The sequence below is a fragment of the Cydia fagiglandana genome, chromosome 24, assembly GCF_963556715.1.
Source record: "Cydia fagiglandana chromosome 24, ilCydFagi1.1, whole genome shotgun sequence".
NCBI classification, from domain to species: domain Eukaryota; kingdom Metazoa; phylum Arthropoda; class Insecta; order Lepidoptera; family Tortricidae; genus Cydia; species Cydia fagiglandana.
In genome coordinates this window covers 8,847,967-8,874,823 of record NC_085955.1, presented here as the reverse complement: position 1 = coordinate 8,874,823, position 26,857 = coordinate 8,847,967, and the positions used below count along the sequence as shown (strand labels likewise).

Below are 26,857 nucleotides of genomic sequence, written 5' to 3'. Positions count from 1 at the left end.
TTATCACGTCAAAAAAAGTTTGGTCATTTTCATACATTTAGGTATATGGGATTGTCACATAAAAGTCGGCACGTGTTATAGTTAGTATGGCACTATGCATTTCGACTATTTAGGGTTGTCAAAATTAAAGTAATCTAAGGTCGTGCACGCAAAGGGACGTCAAGTTGTGTCAACCCTAATAATTGCTCAGAGCAATGCTGAGCCGAACGGAGCCAAGCTTGCACGATGTCAGGAGTGTCTCCCCACTTATTTAAAGGTTTATTTGACGTTCATAAGCACATTGTAATATGCCTACTTGAATAAACTATTTTTTATCTTTTATCTTTTTAACTGACCATATGTACTGTAAAGAATATTCTATAGTTTTTTTAGCATTAGAAAGAACTCCGCAGAAGCAAGCGTGCAGTCTTTATCAGGCTCGTTAATTGTTAATAATTATTGAATTATCTAATGTAGCATGGTCAATACATATAATTTACTTCAAATTGTTACCGCTAAAGGTGGCAGATTTAGAACCACAAGCGTACTTCTGCGAAGTTCTTTCTAATGCTAAAAAAATGGACTATAACACTATTCCTATCCACTGTACTGCAAATTAATCGCAAATTGTTAGTAACACAATTACTGAGGCCCGCGGCCCACTTCACAAGTACACCGCCGCGCTTCACTGGACATTACAAGATACAAGCGTTTAAAGTCAATTCTTCCGCACACAACATAAACATGTGAATATAGTCGCACCAATAAAAGTCTGCAGCGGATTTGATGGCCCACGCAGTGTAAGTGTTATGTATACGTCATAATTTCGTAGAAGTGTGACGTTTAAAATGACACTTGCACTGCGTGGGCCATCAAAATCGCTACAACTTTTGACGGTCTGACTATAGTACGATTGTTTATTCTGTGTTTAAAGTCAATTCTTCCGCACACAACATATAAACATGTGAATACCCTCCTTACGGACGGACAGACGAACGGACACGGTGAAACGCTATGCCCTAAGTAGGAAAGGTTAGCTGATTGATGTTTACGAATAAATACCACAGAATAAATAATAGTACTAGGTACAGAAGACTCACTCCCTAACAAAACGCGTCTATTACGATCAGCACAGATATGGCCGCTAAGTGGAGACAGCGCCACGCGCGGCTTATGGCAAACCCCAAAAACCCCAGTTGGGGCCGAACGGATGTACTTTTAGCTACCTGTAGCAAAGCGACGAAATCGCGGAGTGAGCCACGCCTGACCTAAGTAGGTAAGGTTAGAGATTGATGTTTACTAATAGTGTGTACCTAAATCCCACAGACAAAACATCCACCAGACTGAGCATAGTCGCGCTACCCCCTCTGCCAGGCATACGGTACTTAGTTTTACTCCATGTTCGAGTCGAAAGTGTCTCTGTGTGACATCCGTGTCTTTGAACAGACCAATCACGTCACGGCACAGGACTTCGCTTACCTCGTCCCGCGCACCCCCGCATTTTTGGCATCATCGGTTGCATGAAATAATTGCTCTAAACTCGGTCTAGAGGACTCCTAGTTTATGGTAAATCCAATACAGGCAATAAATTAACCCTTTGGATGCATTGGCGTCATCGGTCGTTGGACCGATATATCCGCACCGCAGGTTCAACGCCAAAGACTGATTAATCGGTCACAGACCACAGAGCAACATAGACCTACCTGCGTTTGCATAAAGTTCAATTTCAGTTTTGTCAGTTCGGTGACGTGGCGTCCGAGTGACAGCTTTTGTGTTTGACACGGCGTCGAAAAGGTTAAACCAGATATAGAATTTATCCGTGTTGTACTTAATCATTAATTAAGAAGTTTTTTTAAGTTACACTTAATTATATATGATCCCGTTTTTTTAATTTACTATTTTTTAGGGTTCCGTACCCAAAGGGTAAAACGGGACCCTATTACTAAGACTTCGCTGTCCGTCCGTCCGTCCGTCCGTCTGTCCGTCCGTCCGTCCGTCCATCCGTCCGTCTGTCCGTCCGTCTGTCACCAGGCTGTATCTCACGAACCGTGATACCTAGACAGTTGAAATTTTCACAGATGATGTATTTCTGTTGCCGCTATAACAACAAATACTAAAAACAGAATAAAATAAAGATTTAAATGGGGCTCCCATGCAACAAACGTGATTTTTGACCAAAGTTAAGCAACGTCGGGAGTGGTCAGTACTTGGATGGGTGACCGTTTTTTTTTGCATTATGGTACGGAACCCTTCGTGCGCGAGTCCGACTCGCACTTGCCCGGTTTTTATTTACTGTACTGCAAACATAACATGACATGTTGTTATAAGATACGAGCTTTTTGTAGTCCTACAGTCGCCTCAGATATACCGGGGGTGGCCTGTAACACGAGCAAATAATTAAAACATAGTTTGTACTCCTCAAACGGTGACACTTTTGTTCAACAACGTTTTAAAAATTATGAAGTATTTAGACTCCCTATTTATCATACAAAATAAATACCTATTATCTTGAATGGACGCCATCGCCACGCCATTATCATTGTGATTGACGTTGCTTGTCACGCCTTAAACATAACAAAATTCGCAATACATTGCGTCTTAGAATAAAATTCAAAGTGTATTAAAAATCAAACCACAAGTTATTTTTAAAAGTCGCTGAACAAATGTTGGTCAGTATGAGAAGTACAGCCTACAGTTTAATTTTTTGCTCGTATTACTGGCCACACCCCCGGTATAGTCGCACCAATAAAAGTCTGCAGCGGATTTGATAGCCCACGCAGTGGAAGTGTTATTTATACGCATAATTTCATAGAAGTGTGACGTTTAAAATGACACTTGCACTGCGTGGGCTATCAAAATCGCTGCAGACTTTTTACGGTCTAACTCTATCATATATCGGAGCGGCCAAGATGTTCACAATATCGGAACAGGCATTCTAACGCCCTGACAATAGAGGCGCGTTCAGATATTTGTGAGCGCCTTAGCCGCTCCGATGTATCTGATGGCGACTGTACATAAAATTATTTAAACAAGTACTTATCGGTAAAACACTTAGGTAAAACTTATCTTGCATTGGGTACAAACAACAGCAATAGGTACTCTTAGAGTTTGTGCACAAACCACGCGAGGTTCGATAGGGGGAGGGGGAGTCACGAAAATATCACGATAGATCACGTTGGGGGGGGGATAAGGAAACCTCACGTGTATTTTTCTACAGTTTCTAAGAAAAAAGACCCTACCACATGGGTAGATACATTTTCTACATAAATCTTCACTCTGCACTTCAAAATAGCGAGTCTCTTTAACGAAAATAGAACAATAAACAAGATTTTCTACATACAATACCTACTAATTATCTTAAAATTAGATCGAATGAAAAAAAATACACGTGAGATTGTGTGGGGGGGGGGGCGGGAGGTTAGCCAAAAACCTCACCATATATCACCAAGGGGGAGGGGGGGTCAAAAAGTAGCCGAAAACACCTCGCGTGATTAGGGCACAACCCCTTAACTGTCCATCGGTGGACCTTATACCAAGGTCCTTATGTCAAGGCGTGTTCAGATATTGTGAACACCTTGGCCGCTCCGATATATCTAATGGCGACTGTACATTTAACCCATCACGGCGTCGCTCCGGCGCACAATCGGAGCGATCGGTATGTCTGTCTTTCCTAGCGAAACTAGTGACCTAAATAAACGATTAAGTACTACTTAAACGCTACGTTTAATTAATGCTTGGACGTAACTTTTTTTAATATCGTGACGGTTGCAAACAAGCGTACGCTTTACATAATTAAAAGCCCATCAACGTGCACACTAGCGCCACTGCTAAATAATCGTGATTATTTAAATTTAATAACGAAAAATATTGAAAAAAGGGGGCCGCTACGTACTGTATTGTGTATTTAAGTACCTTTTGAATACATCAAACTAGTTTTTGTGTCGCTGGTTTCGTCGATCTAGGAACTCAAAACAAAAACGGCCGTTTTATCATTGGACGCATAGTGTGCACGTTGATGGGCTCTTAATTAATTTGCTTGTTTGGCGCCTACTCAAAATTACTTAGGTATACTTACATTAGTTTAAGAACTTAGTTATTAAGGTTAAAACATCTGGGAGACCGAGCTTTGCTCGATAAACATATAAAATCTCAAAAGTGCGCATTTTCCCAGAGATAAGACCTAGCGATTTATCGCCCCCGAAAACCCTCATATAGCAAATTTCATCGAAATCGTCTGAGCCGTTTCCGAGATTCATAAATTCCGTAATATACCTATAAATAAACAAGAATTGCTCGTTTAAAGGTATTAAATAGAAAAGGTTTATTTTTTGTGTCAGTATTTCCGGCGATTTAATTTTTTTTAAGTTTTATTTTATAATTTTTAGTGGCTATAATTTACTCACCCCTATTTTCCCATCCTTAGGGTAGGTTTTTTATTCCAAATTTATATGACACCAACGGTCATACATCTACAATCAGTGAGTGAACAATCATCCCCTGCTTTCCTACCCTTAATTCACCAGTAAATGGCCGCTTTTGGTAACTGGCCACCCCAAACCAAAAATGAATTCTAGTCACCTGTAAATAGAATTCATTTAGTATAAGGTGGCCAATTATTGAAACCTTATACTTTGTACTTAAAATGAATTCTGTTTATAGGTGAATAGAATTCATTTTTAGTTTAGGGTGGCCAGTTACAGGCGCATTAATTACCTATATGGGACCAACTTCGGGGTATACCCTATCCAATAGAAAAAAGGATGATCAAAATCGGACTACTCTGTAAAAAGTTATGCGTGGTCATATATTTAAAAAAATATGTGTCGACTCGAGAACCTCCGTTTTTTCGTCGGTTAAAAAAAGGGCAAATGTTACTTATTAGTAGTGATGTACCGACTATTGATTTGGCCGACTAGCCGACTAGCCGACTAATCGGCGCTCGAATGGCCGACTAGTCGGCTAGTCGGCCAGATCATTAGTTTCGTATAAGTTCAGGTGAAAAACAATAGTTCTACTCCTTTGGTGGAGCTATTCATCATAATTTAGCTTGGCTAAAAGGTGTTCTCTACAGGTTCAAAGACCTATCATAAGAATCCTCGTTCAATTTCTGTCTTTAGTTCTTTTATTTTACGATCCTGAGAAGACCGTCAGTAGGTACAGCTTGTAGGAGGTATTTCCAAGGCTCCCTTTCCCGTACGTAGTCGCCAGTTAAGAACCTATCCCCTGTGGTCAGCGTATTTACGAGCAACTTGCCCTGACTAAAGCCTCTAAATTTTGCATTAACATTCCTCATTGGTCCACCATTAAAAAAAAACAAAAACTGAATAATAATTAAAAAAAATAACTATCGAACTTGCACATAAAATTACACGAGAATCAGTTGAGATCGACCTGTAGAGGAAAACACCAGCCCACCAACATACGATAACGATCAAACGGTCCACTATATGAACAAAAGTTTTCGTTTGCACCCTGAATAGGTATTTTAGTAAAATAAACTTAAAACATATGGTAAAATATTAACTGTTGATTTCTTTTTTTTCTGTTTTTCTTTCACTAATAAAGTGCCGACTAATCGGCCATTTTTGCCGACTAGTCGCCGACTAATCGCCGACTACAAATGTGGCCGGATAGTCGGCTTTCCCGACTAGTCGGCGACTAGTCGGTACATCCCTACTTATTAGTACATAGGTGATCTTAGAAGTCCCTTAGGAATGCCACAATGAATGTACTTGGGCCATACTAAAGTTTCTGGATTCTAATATGTGAGACTTATTTTTTCCAAGTGGCCAGTCCAGGAATTTTCAGAATGCCCTAAGTAAATCTATTTAAATACTTGGCAGGTTTTAAAAAGATGAATCAAAAAGTACAACATGTAGAAAAAACACTTTATTTACAAATTTAACATCATTATTACATAATTTAAAAAGCTTTCTTATACACTTTAGAAAATTCAAACATTAAAAAACACGTTCACAGCTCATTTGATTTGATACACAGTTGACATTTTCTGCTTATCCTTAATATTTAGGGTTAGGTATTCCCACTAGTTACCACCAAGTTCTTACCAGTGGTAACTACTGGGGAAAAAATCCCACCTTTTACCACTGGTAACTACTGGGAATTATTTTTCCACCGACCAACCCAGCCACCAACCATTTGGTGGTAACTACTGGGATTTTTTTCCCGGTAGTTGGGCATTTTCATCTAACTTGTACAAGTTAAGCGCGACTTAAGTCATGGTCATATTCATATTCATATTCATAGTCATATTCATATTCATATTCATTTAATCCATTGTTCTCATGCTCATCAGTACAATAGGTTCATTTTAGTCTTAGTGTTTCAGTAACGTCTAGCCGTTACATTCCTGACAAAATGTATGTGATTTGACATTGACCGTCAGTTTTGTAACGATTGCTAACCGGCCGTTAAAGGTGTTCAAGCTAACCTCGTGCCGCCCACCATACAAAATTTGTTGTTGGGTTGAATTTCATTTGTTCGAAAATTTTACGAGACAAATGAAATGCTGCCTAATTTGTTTTTTATTAAGGTTGACATTGCATCGAAACTGAAACTAATGTACATTGGGCGGCACGAGGTTAAGTGAAAATGCCCAGTTACCACTTCAACTTGGTAACTAGTGAGAATAACCCAATTTTTACCTTATTTCTTTCTTATGCTCTCTTCATCTCCCCTCTTTTTATGTGTGTATCTGGTTTTAATGTTTAGGGTTCCGTACCCAAACTGTAAAAACGGGACCTTATTACTAAAACTCCGCTGTCCGTCTGTCTGTCCGTCTATCTGTCTGTCTGTCACCAGGCTGTATCTCATGTTGAATTTTCACAGATGATGTATTTCTGTTGCCGCGATAAAAACAAATACTAAAAACAGAATATAATCAATATTTAAACGGGGCTCCCATACAACAAACGTGATTATTATTGCCTTTCTAATATTTTCCGCGCTCCGATACGACGGCTTAAACGCCACCCATACAACATATTTTTTTTTGCCGTTTTTTGCGTAATGGTACGGAACTCTTCGTGCGCGAGTCCTACTCGCACTTGGCCGGTTTTTATTTTTATTTAGTGTAGGCTACCGCAAATAGTCCATGACCCATGGTTGCATGTCGCTGGTGTATTTGGTGGGCGGAATGTCGTAGGGTATCACTAAACGGTTTGGAGCATTCGGCTCTAGTGGAAAGAAATCTTCGTTTATCTGAAAAAAAAACGGAACGTGTTAGTATTTTGAATAGGTGTTGCAAAAACTGTGTAATTCTTCCTTCTCTCTTGCCTCACTCATTCCTCTCCCTTCCCTTCCTCTCTTGGGTCTCGCTCCTGTCCCATCCCTTCATGCCTCTTTCTTACCACCGTTATGAATAACTTCACTATAGAGTAGTATAAGTAAATAAATAGTAACTTCATCAGTTTTCTTACTGAAACGCGCGTTATTTCGTATTCGACATCTAACGTCAAGCCCCTACGACTCCCCTTACCACTCTTTCGTCCACGTTCCTCTCTTTGCCTCACTCATTCCTCTCCCTTCCCTCCCTTTCGGGCCTTTTTTTAAGAAGGGAAATGCTTCACACATACCACACGGCGCGGGGACGGGCCGGGATGGTTATGTGGGACTCCCTGTTGTGGGCTAATGAGACCCCAGGTTTACCCACTAAAACCCCTCTGTTGCCGCCTCGCTGCTATACGGCGAGGTCCCAGGAATGCCGAAGTACTCTTCCGCAACCTCCCTCTCGGGCCTAGCTTCGGTCCCATGCCTTCATGCCTCTTTCTTACCACCCTTATGAATAACTCCATTTACCACTCTTTCGTCTACTTCCTTCTCTCTTGCCTCACTCATTCCTCTCCCTTCCCTCCCTCTCTAGCTCAACTCTGTCCCATCCCTTCATGCCTCTTTCTTTACTTCATCTCTCTCTCTGCCTCACTCATTCCTCTCCCTTTCTCTCTAGCTAAACCCTGTCCTATCCCTTCATGCCTCGTTCTTACCACCCTTAGATATCCACTCACCACGAATCTTGGCAAGAACAGCACCCCCGCTTCGTAGCTTATGATACGAAGAGCGGCGTTCCCTTTGTTCAGGCTGCCCCACGCTGCCTTACTCACGTTGCCTACGATAATAATTCTACATGATAGTGAATAGAATCAGGCGTTACTTTGCGGAATTCCATATTAATCAAAACCAAAATATTACTTTGCTAATCCGCGAACAGATAACGTGCTAGTCAATCAGTGCTCATAAACGTCTACTAATGTTTCCTAAAGGAAACTTTGAAGACTACGCAAATTCCCTCGTTATATAAGAATTTTATTACATGATACTAAAACACAACTAACCGGGCTTTGGGCAGAATAGTTCCCACATAGTCAAACTCTAACAATTAAGGCAATGGGATAGTGTCATCCCACATCTTAATTCTGGTCATATTACAAAAAAAAACCGGGCAAGTGCGAGTCGGACTCGCGCACGAAAGGTTCCGTACCATAAAGCAAAAAAAAACTGAAAAAATGCAAAAAGAAAACGGTCACCCATCCAAGTACTGACCACGCCCGACGTTGCTTAACTTTGGTCAAAAATCACGTTTGCTGTATGGGAGCCCCACTTAAATCTTTATTTTATTCTGTTTTTAGTATTTGTTGTTATAGCGGCAACAGAAATACATCATCTGTGAAAATTTCAACTGTCTAGCTATCACGGTTCGTGAAATACAGCCTGGTGACAGACGGACGGACGGACGGACAGCGAAGTCTTAGTAATAGGGTCACGTTTTACCCTTTGTGTACGGAACCCTAAAAACATGAATTTTTAGCAAAGTAAAACGTCGGGTGACAAGCAAAACTCACTAAGTACTATCAAAAAATTAAAGTACCAATGCACTTTATTACACTCGTAACACGGTTTATTGTCCAATAATTTCAATGATTTTAGTTAGTGACTTTTGCTTGTCACCCGACAAAAAGTTCGTTTATTAGTTTTGAATTTTATTAAAACCTTATACCTTATACCTTTGGAGCTTAAGTTTGTATGCATATTGTTTTTAGGGTTCCGTACCCAAAGGGTAAAACGGGACCCTATTACTAAGACTTCGCTGTCCGTCCGTCCGTCCGTCCGTCCGTCTGTCACCAGACTGTATCTCACGAACCGTGATAGCTAGACAGTTGAAATTTTCACAGATGATGTATTTCTGTTGCCGCTATAACAACAAATACTAAAAACAGAATAAAATAAAGATTTAAATGGGGCTCCCATACAACAAACGTGATTTTTGACCAAAGTTAAGCAACGTCGGGAGGGGTCAGTACTTGGATGGGTGACCGTTGTTTTGTTTTTTTTTTTGTTTTTTTTTTTGCATTATGGTACGGAACCCTTCGTGCGCGAGTCCGACTCGCACTTGCCCGGTTTTTCGCTAATAACTGTATAGAAACATAATGCGAACCTGACGTCAGTAGGTAGTAGGCTGCTTTTTTGTTATCAGGTGATGTTCTCGTGTAAGACTTTATATGCGGCATGGCTCTGTCGCGGTGAGACGACTTCGCTTTCCATTGGCTGTAAAAAATAATAATTTAAAAAGTTTGTTACAAATGTTATTCTTTTTAGGTAGTTTTAGTTTAGTCTCTTCAGTTCTTAGTTTAATTTGTTTTTGTTAGTCATAATTTGTTTTTAGGATTACTTTTGATAATAATAATTTAGCCTATATACGTCCCACTGCTGGGCACAGGCTTCCTCTCAAGCTCGAGAGGGTTTGGGCTATAGTCCCCACGCTAGCCCAATGCGGATTGGGGACTTCATATACACCTTTCAATTTCTTCCCAGATGTATGCAGGTTTCCTCACGATGTTTTCCGTCACCGAAAAGCTAGTGGTATATTTCAAATGATATTTCGTACATAAGTTCCGAAAAACTCATTTGTACGTGGCAGGATTTGAACCTCCGACCTCCGGATTGAAGGTCGGGCGTCATATCCACTCGGCCACCACCGCTCTGAGGATTACTTTTAAATTAAATCAATTATATTTTGCTTGATTGACGTGTTGTAAAATCTTGCAGTCGGTTAATATTGTTTACTCACTAGAGGGACTAATCCCAATAAGGCCTAGTTTACCCTCTGGGTTGGAAGGTTAGATGGCAGTCGCTTGCGTAAAAACTAGTGCCTACGTCAAATCATGGGATTAGTTGTCAAGCGGACCCCAGGCTCTCATGAGCCGTGGCGAAATGCCGGGATAACGCGAGGAAGAAGAAGAAGACTCACTAGAAGGAAGTTCGTGGTTCAATTTTGGAATCTTTCGCTTGCTCGGCTATCAATATTAGCCCGAGCGGTTAAACGACAACTTTGCCCCCGAGTGAAACAAATAACTATTATTACTAGAGATGCACCGGATATCCGGTTACTACCCGGTATCCGGCCTATCTGGCCATTATTTTACTATCCGGCCGGATACCGAAGAGTGACTTACTATCCGGCCGGATACCGGATAGTAACATTGCTTGATTTCGGAGTAAACAAATTTGATTTAAGAAACAGACACGGTCATAATCGTACATGTTTATTATTTTAAAACAATTTAATAATTCCATTGACTTGTACGCGCACTAATTTCGAACCTAGAAATTGTGTCCGCGAGAACGTTCACTAGGAAACAGGTCAAACCTGCAGAATGCGCACCTGGAAAACCAAATGCAGGTATAGTTCCGCTGGCCGAATATCCGGCGGCCGGATACCGGATATTCGGTTGATGGTCAGGTCGAATATCCGGTATCCGGCCAAACAACTATCCGTTGCATCTCTAATTATTACTCACTAGAGGAAGTTGTTGAGCCAGGGCTGCTTGAAGTGAGCCTCGGCCGCGTACGGCAGGCACCCTCCGCCTAGCAGGCCGTCGTGGGACTGCTTCACGTTCTCTGAAATATACATACACAAATATAATACCGCCATGTGGGATGTTGATTCGACGATCATTGTCCCGATAGTCGTTTCAGTGAACGGTTTAATAGCGAAGAGTCTCGACCAACATCTTGAGAGACTCTCGCTAGGTGGTTGGATCAAGGGACAGATGCAGAAGGCGGTGATCTTGGACACGGCGCGGATAGTACGTCGGTTCCTCTCTCTGCGGCCCTGACCACCGGTAGCTTGGGCCCTGCCCCGCTGCTGGCGGCACCCTAGGTTAGGTTTTTTATAATGTGTTTATATGTATTATGTATTTTTATTGTTTTGTAAGTGTTTTTATATTTTACTTTTATATACATATTATAAAAACCTAGCCTAAGAAAAATGATGAATAAAGGATAATCTAGCCAAACACTGATTTAAACTTTCACGATTATTTAACATTATGAAACTGCACAACGGGACTTAATCGCGTATTTATGTTTAAGATTTACCTCCGACGTTTCGAGGACGGCGTTGTCCACGTGGTCTCGCGCGACCACTTAAATACGCGATTAAGTCCCGTTGTGCAGTTTCAGAATAAACTAGCCAGCCCGCAGGACAGCTTGTGGCGAGCTGTTGGGGAGTAACGACCCCACGGACCCGAGTGCTCCCGAGAGTCGGTCAGGGACTCCGTCTCCGGCGTGTCTTCGTCGGTCAGAGTGGACCCCAAGGGGACCCGCAGGACTCTCAGCTCTGGCTCGCCTTCATTGGCCGTCCAGAAAGGAGTCGCTAGAGCTATATGCTCCAAGGGTGGAAGTGAAGGATGCATAAGACGCGAGTTGGCACAGTGGCTGGTAACAGCCACTGGGTAGAAAGCGGCGCACACCTCTCGACACCCCTGAGCCGCTCACACCGATGTTGCTCCTGGTCGTCTTCGCGACGGCAGTTTCAGGGGCCCATCTAGTCAGCGGCGAGTCACCGCCTGCCTCGATGACGGTGTTAACATTGTTATGGCAGGTGTCCGGACCTCTTTTAGCCCAGTCTCATTGTCCACCCAAAAATCAATCTACATGTCGGCGGCCGATCGTAAGATCAGGCATATCGTGAAATTCCTAGGCATATCGTGAAACGTGAAAATCTTTGACTCGTTCCCTGAGTCGACGGAGCCCCGCTGTAGCGGGGCTCCTATTTCTGGGCAGTTTGCCCTTCGAGCATCTGAAGCAACGCAACTTAACGAACCTACCCTACCTATACTGGGTGGAAAGATAAGTCGGGCCCTGGAGGGAAACTACCTTAAATCCTTAAGCTGGTTCATTTTACTTAAAGGAGACATTCCTTTATTTTCAAAAAGAAACAAAACTGCATTCAAAGATTTTCTAAAATTCGCTTGCCTCGCCCGGGACTCGAACCGACTAAAAATTAAAAAAAATAAACACTCGCAATTTTATTACCCTAGTCGATACAGTTAATGTTAATGATACCATTTCTGCAAGAAACATTAAGTCTTACACTCGTCTGTCGTACAAAATATCCATAAAATCGAATATTTCGTTCTCAAGATTTTTTTTGACTAGCAAAATTGAAAAAAAAGAAAAATCTTTGAATACAGTTTTGTTTCTTTTTAAAAATAAAGGAATGTCTCCTTTAAGTAAAATGAGCCAGCTTAAGGATTTAAGGTAGTTTCCCTCCAGGGCCCGACTTATCTTTCCACACTGTATATTGGTTTAATGTAACTATCGTCAGAACATTACACAGGAACATTACGATCTGCCTGATCTTACGATCGGCCGCCGACATATAGACCGGTATACTGTTCACTTTTTCTACAATAGTCCCAATGCCTGCTGAAACCGGTTCATGGGTGTTTATTATTGCGCCTGTGAACGGGTTCCAGCAGGCGTTCTACATTACATTAAAGCTCTCCAAAGAGCCTCTACATGTTGGATCTATGTCCCCACGCAAGCCTAAGAGATACAAATAATAATTTAAGACTGCGTCGTGTAAAATCAGCGAAAAAGGCAGTCACCGTTTAGTCGCTAGCGTCCACATCGCTTGATAAAAAAAATTATAATAAATATCATTATTATCCCAAAGAGTGTGTTTACAACGAATCACCCTTGAAAATTTGAAATCTCTTACAATATAATAAATACACTCATGCAAAGTTGTACCTAAAACGTGATGAACGAGTGTCAGCGTTTAGTAAAATTTGTATAAAAAAATCGATGCTCATGCTACAAAATCGAGTGATTTCGAAAGCCAGATAACTAGACTACAACGAATCAGGCTTTTCCTATTTTTCCTCTTAAAGGCTACAGAGAAATTCAATCGTAAACGTAAACTTTCGTAAAATTTCCATACATCCGCCATATCTGTCAAATTCTCCTTCTCCTCAGATGCCCGCTGTGGGCCGTTGGAAGCGGACGCGTACATGCTTTTTCCAAATTGACATTTCAATTTGTCATATATATTGACAGAAATTCATGTCCGTATACGAATGATGATACCAGTGAAAAACTGTGTTCAAAATAAATAGGGTAAATGAATAATGTCACACGGAGATCCAGAGTCATTAAAATTTTGATTTGTTTTTATTCATAAGTCATAATACTTTAAAAATATAACAATTTATTTAAAATATATACGAACACAACCAAATCAGTGTAATTAGTTTCTTCCTAATTCACTAAAAATTAAAAAAGTTTGAAGATTTGTTTTATCTTATTGGAATAAATTTTCATTGTGCTGGCATTCATATTACGTCATTTTAAAAACATATATGACATAATGTCAATATACTAGATAGACAATTTATCAACGAATTTCTTCACATTTTAACGTAAACAATATAAATTATTAAAATTTTATTTATGAAGACGAAGCAATGTTGTTCACATAATATCAGCAATAAAATTTTTAGTTTCAACCAGTTTTGTTGCTATTCTGAGAGCTATCACGTGCTTTGAAAGTTAATTCAATGATATATCATCAAGAAATTGAAACCAAGACTCGACCTGCAGTCTCAGCGAGTTTTTGTGGCTATATTATCAGTTGAAAGAACGATATTTCCATCGCAGTGGTATGGTTTACGAGTAGGTACCTATATTGGTTTCATGTGACGATGTTTATATAAATGTATCTATCAAATAACAACGTGCTTTTATTTCATTGATATTCGGTGCAAAACGATAACTCAGTAACGAAAAATAATTACTTATCAGAAATGCCTTAAAGTTTTTTCAGTGAACGTTTATTTATAGGTATTTATGAGGTCTTATGTCTTATCAGCGTGGCTTTGGCCTTTGGACATTTTTGTAATGCTTTGTAATAAGGTAGGTGAGGTATCCCTCATTTAATAACCTTTTTTTGAATGAATTATAATTTAATTATTTAAATAAATAAGTGGTCTACAAACATACATATCCGCTCGGTCCGCTAAAATAATTTAAGTGCCCTACATAATAGGTATATTTAAGATTAACAATCAGTAAACATCATTAATTACGCTCAAATGCTTGTTTCAGTACAAATTGGCTGAAATACTTCCGACATAAAACCTAAAGGTATAAAAGTACAATTTGCTAAGTAAACTGTCAATCTACATTAATTATAATAGATAGACTCTTAGAAATCAGCTTACTGAAGATTATGAACAACATATAAGTACTTTCTAAATAAAATACAATTTGTTTTTCCATGATCATGTAGGCCGTATTTTACTATAGACCATTTTAAATTGAAGATGAAATTAATTCATGATAAAAGCTAATAAGGCCCGGTAATATTTTCTGTTATTCTTGAACTTCTGTTCAAGTCAGTGTTCAACTGTCAGTGCAAGTAACAAGGCCCGGTTCCGAACCAACATGGTATGGTTTTTAGGGTTCCGTACCCAAAGGGTAAAACGGGACCCTATTACTAAGACTTCGCTGTCCGTCCGTCCGTCCGTCCGTCCGTCCGTCCGTCTGTCTGTCACCAGGCTGTATCTCACGAACCGTGATAGCTAGACAGTTGAAATATTCACAGATGATATATTTCTGTTGCCGCTATAACAACAAATACTAAAAACAGAATAAAATAAAGATTTAAATGGGGCTCCCATACAACAAACGTGATTTTAGAGCAAAGTTATGCAACGTCGGGAGTGGTCAGTACTTGGATGGGTGACCGTTTTTTTTTTGCTTTTTTTTATGTTTTTTTTTGCATTATGGTACGGAACCCTTCGTGCGCGAGTCCGACTCGCACTTGCCCGGTTTTTTTTTTATAAAACGTGTATTTTTCAAAAGCGCTGGAATATTTATATAACTATTTTGGTATATGAAGAAACATGAACAAATGAGAAATCTATATTGAATTGATTTGGTAATAATATCCTGATTATTAATAGAACTATTTCAGTTAAAATAAAGGTGGGCCTTATATGCTTCACCTGACCTTATTCGTCCACATTTAGATCCTATAGCTATATTTGGTCACTTTGGCCGTCACTATCTATTTGATGCCGATTGTACTAACAATTAAAAGTACAGCTCATATTAGCTGGGGTTCTAAGGTCCACCACCTTGCATTTTGGAGACAAAGCAAACCGCTTGGAACAGGTGTTCCTGGGGATGATCTGAGCCGATTAAGCCCGGTTGCCAAGAGGTTCCACCCAGCAGGTGGGCAGGGGAGGGGGGGCAAAAGTGGCTCCGGCGCGCCTCACTCTAAGCTATATATCTGCATACATCTAGCAACTATATCAAGTTTGGTGTCTTTTTCGTGTAATTCGAGGATGAAAAATTCATTTCTGTGACTAAATTTTCACTCTTCCATACAAAAAAATCGAGAAATTAAGAATTCCAAAAAAATCTTTTCACTTTTTTTTTCGAAAATCCTCTACAAAATTAAAACTATGAGGATTTGCTCTAGACAAAAAATTCCTGTGAATAGCCCAGTTATCCTACTATATAGAATAGTAAACTTGTTAAACATTTTTTTTTCATAACTTTGATAAAAAAAATGTTTTGTGTCGCGCGGCGTACCTGCATTGTAAGAGCGGTATGCAGCGTTTAGGATTTTTAAGTATGTTTCGATGGTTTCTGATAAGTTGTTATTCTTCTGGTTGTAGAAAATTACTTCTGGACGTGATATATATACAAATATAAATTAAATGTATAAATATAGATGTTGGGAAAACTTTCGCCAATAGAGTTATTATAAATGTGATAAAATTAACAAAGCAGATGTTTGATTAAAATGCGGGTTAAAATACGAGTAAGATATATATTGTTCGCAATTGCCACTATATGGCCATGGGTCCGTGCATTTTAGTTTTTTCTTAACGCAGTTGCACCTCCCTGCGCATTTTGTTTTGCAGCGGCAACGAATAAGCTCTAAACAAGCAGCAGCCGCCGCAGGTAGGCTTGTACATATGGGCTCCCAATAACCATTTTGTTTGGACCAGCTCCAGTCAGCAGGACATGGAAGCTGTTGCTGAGGGGCTATAATCTGTCCCCAAACATAGCCTCCTTGGTAAACTGCACGGAGAATATGTTTACGTAGGTAGCGCATCTTCCATTGGAGGCAGATTCTCTAACTGAAGATTATTTTTTGTAAAAAGTACTTTTCGGCACTCTTTTACACTTGTACTTGTACCTGATCCGAACACTGTAACACAATGCATAGTATCAAAATAATGTCTAAGGACCAATTCACATCTCGTAATTCAAATCTGTTCAGATTTAATATTGTAAGACTCTTACTTGTCATACAAGACAATAACATTTTTTTCCAAAATTGGCTGCTCAATGTTGTTTTGTTTACCGTATTTAAATCCCTCCGGAACATTACAAGGACCACTAAAACCAGGATTGTCAGATCCCTCATATTTCCCACTTTTCTGTATGCTGTATGTCTCACATGGACACTAAGGGCATCCGAAAAACAGAAAGTGAATGCACTAGAGATGTGGTGCTGGAGACGAATGCTGGGCATATCATGGACTGAGCATCAATTATTGAGGAGCTTGGCATTAAAGAGCGGTTGCTTTCTACGGGCAAAACTCGGTACTCAACTTCTTTCTACACGTGTCTCGTCGAGACGGAACCTCTACAGAACGTCTAGTTGTGCAAGAAAGAGTAGGAGGTGACAGGGCTAGGGGAAGATCTCTAATGAGATGTACTGACCAAACCAAATCAGTGTGTCGGTCACAGTAAGCGAATGCTTACGGAAAGCAGCTCTACGGGAGGAATGGCGACGTGTCGTTAAATGAGTCGCTCAAAAGTTTTCATAATGGCCATGACCACTCTATCAAGAGTGTAACGAAGAAGAAGGCCCTCCGTTACAGCAGGATATGCGCTTTAAGCTTGAAATACGCTTTTTTTCCCTTTCCACACACAAAAGAAACTGTGTTGTAACCTGAAAAGGCGTGGAAGAATGGCAAGACTACTATCCTTTCTGGTCCTGTAAAATAAATCATATATCTATGAGTTACAAATAAAATCATATATTTAAAGAAAGTTTGCAGCACGTGACCATTAGCCCAGTTGACCTGTCTCTTATTGCGGTGACATATTTATTTATTTTATTTACAATTAATGGAAGAACTACAAACGTTAGCTTAAGAAAATGCAATAGCATGGCACGAGAGGAACAGGTGATTCTTTCCTGTGCCAATCCTCCATTAATTGTAAATAAAATAAATATGTCACCGCAGTATACGAGACAGCTCACCAGGGCAATTGGTCAAGTGCTGCAAACTTTCTTTAAATACAGTGAAACCTGGTTAAGTGGGACCTGGATAAGTGAGAAACCTCTATAGCTGGGACTCATGGTTCGGTCCCGACACTTTAGCACTGAATTACCTCTGTTACTGAGAAAAAACGAACCTCTATAACTGGGATTCGTTATTGTGATTTTATAGTCACATTTACCTCTATAACTGAGACAGAGAGTGTATTTTACCTCTTTTACTGAGACTATATTTATAAGATTACATTTTCCTAATTGTTTTTTGGAATTTTATAGGGAATTGACTTCTGTATCTGAGATAACGTCAATCTATGACCTCTCTAACTTGGACTTCATTGAACAATTTCCGTATTCTTACTAACTCTTAGTCAATCCACAAATTCCGCATTTGCCTAATTGTGTCTAAACAACTTCAAGTTTGATTTAGTTAATTTATGTAAGTAGTTAAAACTATCGAAACGAAAGCTGAAATTTTGATAAGTAACACGAAAAAATAAATTTTCATTTATTAAATTTCTAATACGCATTGAAGTCCATATCAAATTTAATTTAATTTTGAAATATCTATCCTTTGGAGAATCATTCAAAATTAATTCAAAGAAATATTTAAATAGACTAAAAAAATATTTAGGGACAAGTATTATTTTACCTTATTTATTTTTAAAGATAATTACTAAATACCCTATTAACCACCTCTATAACTGAAATATACTCTATTCTCACCTCTATTAATGGAACCCTCTGTAAATGAGACATAAATTTATTTGTACCTGGCTAACTGGAAGCCTGGGTAAGTGGAAAACCTCTTTAAGTGAGACAAATTTGCTCGCCCCTTGAGATCTCACTTATCCAGGTTTCACTGTATATGATTTTATTTGTAACACATAGATATATAATTTATTTTACAGGACCAGAAAGGTCAGAAGTCTTGTCATTCTTCCACACCTTTTCAGGTTGCGACACTGTTTCTTTTTTGTATGGACAGGGAAAAAAGCGTATTTCAAGCTTGGAGCGCATATCCTGCCGTAACGGAGGGGTTTAAATACGGCAAACAAGGCAATATTGAGCAGGCATTGCCAATATTGATAAAAATTGTTATTGTCTTGTATGGCAAGTAAGAGTCTTACAATAGTAAGTATGGACAGATTTGAATTACGAGCTGTGAATTGGCCCCTAGACGTTATTTTAACAAAATGCATAGTATTTTGTTACTGATTTTACGAGTACATCAGGTACAAGTACGAGTGCAAAAGAGTGCCGAAAAGTACTTTTTACAAAAAAAAATCTTCAGTTAGAGAATCTGCATCCAATGGAAGATGCCCTACCCACGTAAACATATTTCTCCGTGCAGTTTACCAAGGAGGCTATGTTTGGGGACAGATTATAGCCCCTCAGCAACAGCTTCCATGTCCTGCTGACTGGAGCTGGTCCAAACAAAATGGTTATTGGGAGCCCATATGTACAAGCCTACCTGCGGCGGCTGCTGCTTGTTTAGAGCTTATTCGTTGCCGCTGCAAAACAAAATGGGCAGGGAGGTGCAACTGCGTTAAGAAAAAACTAAAATGCACGGACCCATGGGCATGTAGTGGCAATTGCGAACAATATATATCTTACTCGTATTTTAACCCGCATTTTAATCAAACATCTGCTTTGTTAATTTTATCACATTTATAATAACTCTATTGGCGAAAGTTTTCCCAACATCTATATTTATACGTTTAATTTATATTTGTATATATATCACGTCCAGAAGTAATTTTCTACAACCAGAAGAATAACAACTTATCAGAAACCATCGAAACATACTTAAAAATCCTAAACGCTGCATACCGCTCTTACAATGCAGGTACGCCGCGCGACACAAAACATTTTTTTTATCAGAGTTATGAAAAAAAAATGTTTAACAAGTTTACTATTCTATATAGTAGGATAACTGGGCTATTCACAGGTATTTTTTTTCTAGAGCAAATCCTCATAGTTTTAATTTTGTAGAAGATTTTCGAAAAAAGAAGTGAAAAGATTTTTTTGGAATTTTTAATTTCTCGATTTTTTTGTATGGAAGAGTGAAAATTTAGTCACAGAAATGAATTCTTCATCCTCGAATTACACGAAAAAGACACCAAACTTGATATAGTTGCTAGATGTATGCAGATATATAGCTTAGAGTGAGGCGCGCCGGAGCCACATTTGCCCCCCCTCCCCTGCCCACCTGCTGGGTGGAACCTCTTGGCAACCGGGCTTAATCGGCTCAGATCACCCCCAGAAACACCTGTTCCAAGCGGTTTGCTTTGTCTCCAAAATGCAAGGTCCCCTTAGAAAACAGGACCTTAGAACTTCTGCTATATGTACTTTTACCTGTACTGAAACTTAAGCATTTGAGCGTAATTAAAGATGTTCACTGATTATTAACATTACGTGTTAAAGAACCGTGTCCCGATGGTGCGTCCATTAATGAATCGCATACTAACGGATAGAGGTTTACGAGTACATTCACGGAAAAATGATTATAGGTAACCCAATACTAATGCCAACAATCAAATGAATCTAGGCCTTAATTTACTATACAGGGTGGAAAGATAAGTCGGGCCCTGGAGGGAAATTACCTTAATTATACCTTATTTTTAAAAAGAAACAAAACTGCATTCAAAGATTTTCTAAAACTCGCTGGCCTCGCCCGGGACTCGAACCGACTAAAAATTCCAAAAAATAAAAACTCGCAAGTTTATTCTACTAGTCGATACAGTTAATGTTAATTATAACATTTCTCCAAGAAATATTAGGTCTTACACTCGTCTGTCGTACAAAATATCCATAAAATCTAATATTTAGTACTTAAGATTTCGTTTGACAAGCCAAATTGAATAAAAAAAGAAAAATACTTTTAATGCAGTTTTGTTTCTTTTTAAAAATAAAGGAATCTCTCCTTTAAGTAAAATGAGCCAGCTTAAGGATTTAAGGCTCCCTCCAGGGCCCGACTTATCTTTCCACCCTGTATACCATTTTAAATTTAAGGCGTAATTAATTCCAGATGAAGGATAATAAGGCCCAAAGGGAAATTTTGTAGGCCTTATTACCCACGAACAATGTATGTGAACTGAATACGATAAAAAGGAACTAGGTTATAACATATTGTTCTCATGTTTAGCACAGTGTAATAAATAAATATTTTTTTATAACAAAAACGATCGTTATATGATAAGTACCTACAAGCTGAAATGTATGTACATTTTACCTGTGTGAAAATTGTATAATTGAGATAAATAAACTAAATTATACTTACTATAATTATTCTCTGTTATTCTTGAACTTGTACTTGGGCTAAAAAGGCCCTCTGTCTGTGCGGGTGACAAGGCCCGGCCCCGGGCCTTATTGAACGTGAGACGAAATAGTAAATTTAATTATTTTTATATAGGTAATTATGAGTTCTTTGATTTCCCGATAAGCATCACTTACTGACTTACAAAAGTATAAATGTAGTACATATGTAGTACCTGAATTTTATTAGAGGTTTTTAAAGCCTTATTATCAATTAAGTTATAAGTGAAATATAATAAGCGTCTTTAGTTGTAAAAAAATATTACAAGCCCTATAACTAATGAGGGGATCATTTTAGATATAGTCCACTTTTTTCGAGTAGGTAAATTCGGACTATGTTTACAAACCGCATACCATCGCCCATGACCACACTGTTAACTGACAGTTCGTAAACCTTATTACAAAAGGCATAAGGTCCACCGATGGACAGTTAAGAGCATCGCCGTTTGTACCTATCTTAATACAAATAAAAGTCAAGAACGAAAATAATTAATTACCTAATACGTCACATACCTATGACATGACATGAATAAACAAGGAAAGCTATATATAAAAAGTGATTTTTCTCTGTCTTCTCACAAAGGAAAGCTTTGACAGTTTAAATTCCTGAAAGAAGGTCCGTAGTTAACACTAAACTCGAAACAGCACCTTTAAAAAAACATTAGGGGTCACTGACCTGTCCCAGTAAATTGAGGTAGTGTGTGTGAGCTGCGTTTGTGTGTGAAATGGGGTAATTTGACAGAATCTGAAAATTTACCCTCCTCGACGCCCTCTTAATAATAATAAAAAGAAGGGAGGTGAAGAGAATAAAAGAGAAATAGCGTAAATACCTATTAAGCATTAGCAGAAAATGTCAACTATTTAACAGTTCAAATGAGCTGTGTACGTGTTTTTAAATTATATTTTCTAAAGTGTATAAATACAATAGAAAACAATCATGACTCAGGAACAAATATCTGTATCATCATACAAATAAATGCCCTTACCAGGATTCGAACCCGGGACCATCGGCTTCATAGGCAGGGTCACTACCCACTAGGCCAGACCGGTCGTCAAAATACACCAGAGCAAGTGTAATACAGTAAAATTATACATTTTGCGTTTGCGTCAAATCCGGTAGTTCTGATTTTTTGCAGGCTTGTTTATGGTGTTGGCCCAATGAATAATCCAAGTTTGTGACCTCGAGCGCCGAACGCAACTTTGTCAAAAATCGAATAACCCACAATTTTTTTTAGATTTGGGCGATTATAACCCTAAAGTACTAGTTTTTGATAGTAACTTCCCAGGGCGTTTTTAAAGTCGACTAAATTTGCTACAATAAGACACTAGAATTGTCTCTGTACATATAATATTTTCCGAGATAAAGCCTACCAAATTTTATAATTTTACATCAGTTTTTAGCTATATTATAAGGGTTAGGTAGGTAATTTATATGGAATTCATCACCGGCACGTTCTACAAAATATTTGTTTTCCATAAAAAAATGTATGTTTTGAAAAAATATTTAAAAATATAAAAATTTAAATATAAAATTTTGAAAGGCTTTATCTCGGAAAATATTAGATGTACAGAGACAATTCTAGTGTCTTATTGTAGCAAATTTGTCTACTTTAAAAACGCCCTAGGAAGTTACTACCAAAAACTAGTACTTTAGGGTTATAATCGCCCAAATCTAAAAAAAATTGCGGTTTATTCGATTTTTGACAAAGTTGCGTTCGGCGCTCGAAGTCACAAACTTGGATTATTCATTGGGCCAACATCATAAACAAGTCTGCAAAAAATCAGAACTACCGGATTTGACGCAAAAGAGCCAGGTTACAAAATTCGACAAATTTACTGGATTAGTGACGCCGCAACAGAAAACTGCGTCACGAAAACGATTTTTTTAGTATTTAAGTTTTTTATTATTGTATATATATGTTACTTTGTAAGGTATGTATCTATGGGCCTTAGTAGCCTGAAAATAAATGTTGATAATACATTTATTACATTAATAATACAATTTAAAAACGTATTTCAAAAACAGTAGTGCGGTAGAAAGAAGAGAAATCTAATCTTCAAGGATGGGTATTCCACAGCCGTCTTCAGAAACAAATCATTCTATCCTTCTTCTCGTTCCTCTTTCTTAGAGAGACCGCTCTGATGATTGATATTTGTAATTTATAGATAGATAGATAGATAAGATAAAGCGTTTATTTGATTGCTGCAAATACACACAATTCACAAAAATGTATAGGCAGACAGAAGATTACACAATTAACAAAATACACAATAATCCAGTAAATTTGTCGAATTTTGTAACCTGGCTCTTTTGCGTCAAATCCGGTAGTTCTGATTTTTTGCAGACTTGTTTATGATGTTGGCCCAATGAATAATCCAAGTTTGTGACTTCGAGCGCCGAACGCAACTTTGTCAAAAATCGAATAAACCGCATTTTTTTTTAGATTTGGGCGATTATAACCCTAAAGTACTAGTTTTTGGTAGTAACTTCCTAGGGCGTTTTTAAAGTAGACTAAATTTGCTTTGAGGAAACCGGACTAATCCCAATAAGGACTCGTTTACCCTCTGGGTTGAAAGGTCAGATGGCAGTCGCTTTCGTAAAAACTAGTGCCTACGTCAAATCATGGGATTAGTTGTCAAGCGGACCCCAGGCTCTCATGAGCCGTGGCGAAATGCCGGGATAACGCGAGGAAGAAGATGGTTTGGACCATTTCTCATGGAGCCTGAAAATAAATGCTTTGATTTGATTTGATAATAACTAACCTAATGAAGGATAGATGAGTTTCAACTCCGGAGGCTGTGACAGCGTCTGAGGCTGCTCCTTAATCTTCGTGAAGTGGTGGAGGAAATCACCCGTCAGCCACAACTGTGAAAAAAAAACCGGTCAAGTGCGAGTCGGAATCGCGTTCCAGGGGTTCCGTACAAACAAAGTGTATGGGGAAATGGTAACACAATTAGGAAAAAAATTCTGGGATATTTTTTTATCCCATTAGGATCGAAAGAGCTCGTGATTTTGGTCAGGCCCCACTCCATGTCGAAGTGGCCGCCCGGGGCTTGATGTTACATGTTCACTTGTGACTCTATCCCAGTCTGTGGCGTCACTCAAGGCTAATCTGAAGAAGCGTTGGCTTTCCAATCAGCGTGATCTGGTTAAGTACTAACCTTTATTTCTACTTTAAACTTGTATATATATATATATATATATATATTGTATTGTATTGTATGTATGCTAGTATGTATTTTATGTATGTTATTCGATAATATTATTTATGTATTTTATGAGTTGACAATATGTTAGTTTACTTTTTCTAAATATTACTGTACATCCCGTAAGTTTGTCTATCTGACCTGACTGGAGTTTTCCTCTCATCTAATCGAAGGTTAGCTGGAAGAGATCCCTTATAGGGATAAGTTCGCCTTTGTACTTCCATTACTGTAATTTATTTTTGTAAACCTGTGTTGTGTACAATAAAGTGATTACTACTACTACTACTACTACTCTAGTAACAAGTGAACATGTAACATCAAGTGACCAAGTGAAATCAAGTGAACCAGCGTCATCAAGTAACCTAGTATCTTTAATGTACCAAGTCACTCTACTCATGAATAAGAATGTATAATCTAGTCATGAATCAGTACCCTGGGCTCCTTGCCGTAGCTGCCGATGCTGCTGGCCTGCGCGAGGAGCGGCCAGCGCGGCTGCTCGGCGCGCGGGAGGGCGCAGTGCTGCCGGAGCAGGGACCCTACCCGGGTCAGACCCCACTCCATGTCGAAGTGGCCGCCCAGAGCTTGATGTTACATGTTCACTTGTTACTAGTCATGAAAGTACCCTGGGCTCCTTGCCGTAGCTGCCGATGCTGCTGGCCTGCGCGAGGAGCGGCCAGCGCGGCTGCTCGGCGCGCGGGAGGGCGCAGTGCTGCCGGAGCAGGGACCCTACTCGGGTCAGGCCCCACTCCATGTCGAAGTGGCCGCCCAGAGCTTGATGTTACATGTTCACTTGTTACTAGTCATGAAAGTACCCTGGGCTCCTTGCCGTAGCTGCCGATGCTGCTGGCCTGCGCGAGGAGCGGCCAGCGCGGCTGCTCGGCGCGCGGGAGGGCGCAGTGCTGCCGGAGCAGGGACCCTACCCGGGTCAGACCCCACTCCATGTCGAAGTGGCCGCCCAGAGCTTGATGTTACATGTTCACTTGTTACTAGTCATGATAGTACCCTGGGCTCCTTGCCGTAGCTGCCGATGCTGCTGGCCTGCGCGAAGAGCGGCCAGCGCGGCTGCTCGGCGCGCGGGAGGGCGCAGTGCTGCCGGAGCAGGGACCCTACCCGGGTCAGGCCCCACTCCATGTCGAAGTGGCCGCCCAGAGCTTGATGTTACATGTTCACTTGTTACTAGTCATGAAAGTACCCTGGGCTCCTTGCCGTAGCTGCCGATGCTGCTGGCCTGCGCGAGGAGCGGCCAGCGCGGCTGCTCGGCGCGCGGGAGGGCGCAGTGCTGCCGGAGCAGGGACCCTACCCGGGTCAGGCCCCACTCCATGTCGAAGTGGCCGCCCAGAGCTTGATGTTACATGTTCACTTGTTACTAGTCATGATAGTACCCTGGGCTCCTTGCCGTAGCTGCCGATGCTGCTGGCCTGCGCGAGGAGCGGCCAGCGCGGCTGCTCGGCGCGCGGGAGGGCGCAGTGCTGCCGGAGCAGGGACCCTACCCGGGTCAGGCCCCACTCCATGTCGAAGTGGCCGCCCGGGGCCGATGCTACCAGGAACACACTGAGGAAAGATTAAATAAAAATAAAAGTGCGAATCGGACTCGCCAACCGAGGATTCCGTACAAATTTCACTTCTTTTTTTTTATTTTTTTTATTTATTGTTTTCATACTTTTCCAGAGTCCACCGCCGAGCAAGCGCGGCAAACATAGACTAGGAATCCTCTCCCGAAACTTTTCGGAAGAGACAGTACACACTCTCGCCACGGTGCTGCCATCTAGTGAAAAACTCGATCGCGGAGAACCTCATTATTCGAAAATCGCGAGTTATTTCTTATCTGTGGAATTTGTACTGAAATTATATACATTGCAAAATTGCTAAACATCACAAAATCGTCAAAAATCAGTGACGTAATTTATGGACAGCCCCTTGACAGACTATAACTTACTTGATATGGCTAAAATCGCATCGTTGCACTTTCGCTACGTATCTCGAGAGTATCGGAGTCCTGTACTGTGAGAGGTACTTGAGCAGGGACCTCTTGAACTGCGTCGGGGAGTCCCCGTCGTGGGGCATGGAGCCCGGGGGCAGCGGGGCGCAGCGGGGGCTGAACCAAAGCCTGCACAGATAAGATAACAAATACTGTCTTTGTAAACACAAAACTAGTTGAGAAAAAAAAACAACGGGTTGCACTCCGGGAGTGCCGACAGAAGTGAAAACTCAATGACTAGTCCAAATGTCTGCAGCACTATGTATAATTGACCCATCCTCCTTTCTATTGAAAAACTTTAGTTCCGAAATTGCTGGCCAGTGAGCTTAAATTTGTAGCGTTAATTGTTTAACATTCGAATTGAAATTGTAAAGTTACCTTGCACCCTTGCAGACCTCGCATCTAAATATATTTCGTCGTGATATTTTGAGTTTCATTCACCAGTACTAGAGTTCACTTTTATTACAAGATGTAGCTTTATTGAATTATATTTGAGTGATATAAAGTTAGAATGTAACAGTGAGATCCTCGTATTTCAGCCCGTACAAGATTAGAACATTGAGCTTTATTGCTTAATATAAAAGTCCAGTTTTAAATAATTGACCTGATTATGATACGTTATGACTAAAGTTCTTTGGTGAATAACATCGTCCGTGACACATGACGTCAGCGTTGCGTTACGCGTTACGCTGAATCGAGTTTACCATTTTTTCCCCACCGTGCAAGTGCTCAGCGCCGCTAAAGAAGTTTTCACTTCAAAAAGAAAATAG

General features: G+C 39.9%; 1 protein-coding gene across 1 annotated transcript in view; it reads right to left on the bottom strand.

Moving 5' to 3' along the window:
• Nucleotides 1-5,853: 5,853 nt before the first annotated feature.
• Nucleotides 5,854-26,857, bottom strand: part of LOC134676442 (probable tyrosyl-DNA phosphodiesterase) — a 31,878-nt gene continuing 10,874 nt past the window's right edge. The window contains exons 9-15 of the mRNA XM_063534839.1: nucleotides 26,046-26,216; nucleotides 25,492-25,660; nucleotides 23,666-23,768; nucleotides 10,794-10,893; nucleotides 9,431-9,540; nucleotides 8,004-8,104; nucleotides 5,854-7,200 (exon numbers count right to left, since the gene is read on the bottom strand). Coding sequence (XP_063390909.1) covers nucleotides 7,078-7,200; nucleotides 8,004-8,104; nucleotides 9,431-9,540; nucleotides 10,794-10,893; nucleotides 23,666-23,768; nucleotides 25,492-25,660; nucleotides 26,046-26,216 — 877 coding nt within the window. The 3' untranslated portion in view covers nucleotides 5,854-7,077. The remainder of the gene's footprint in view (nucleotides 7,201-8,003; nucleotides 8,105-9,430; nucleotides 9,541-10,793; nucleotides 10,894-23,665; nucleotides 23,769-25,491; nucleotides 25,661-26,045; nucleotides 26,217-26,857) is intronic.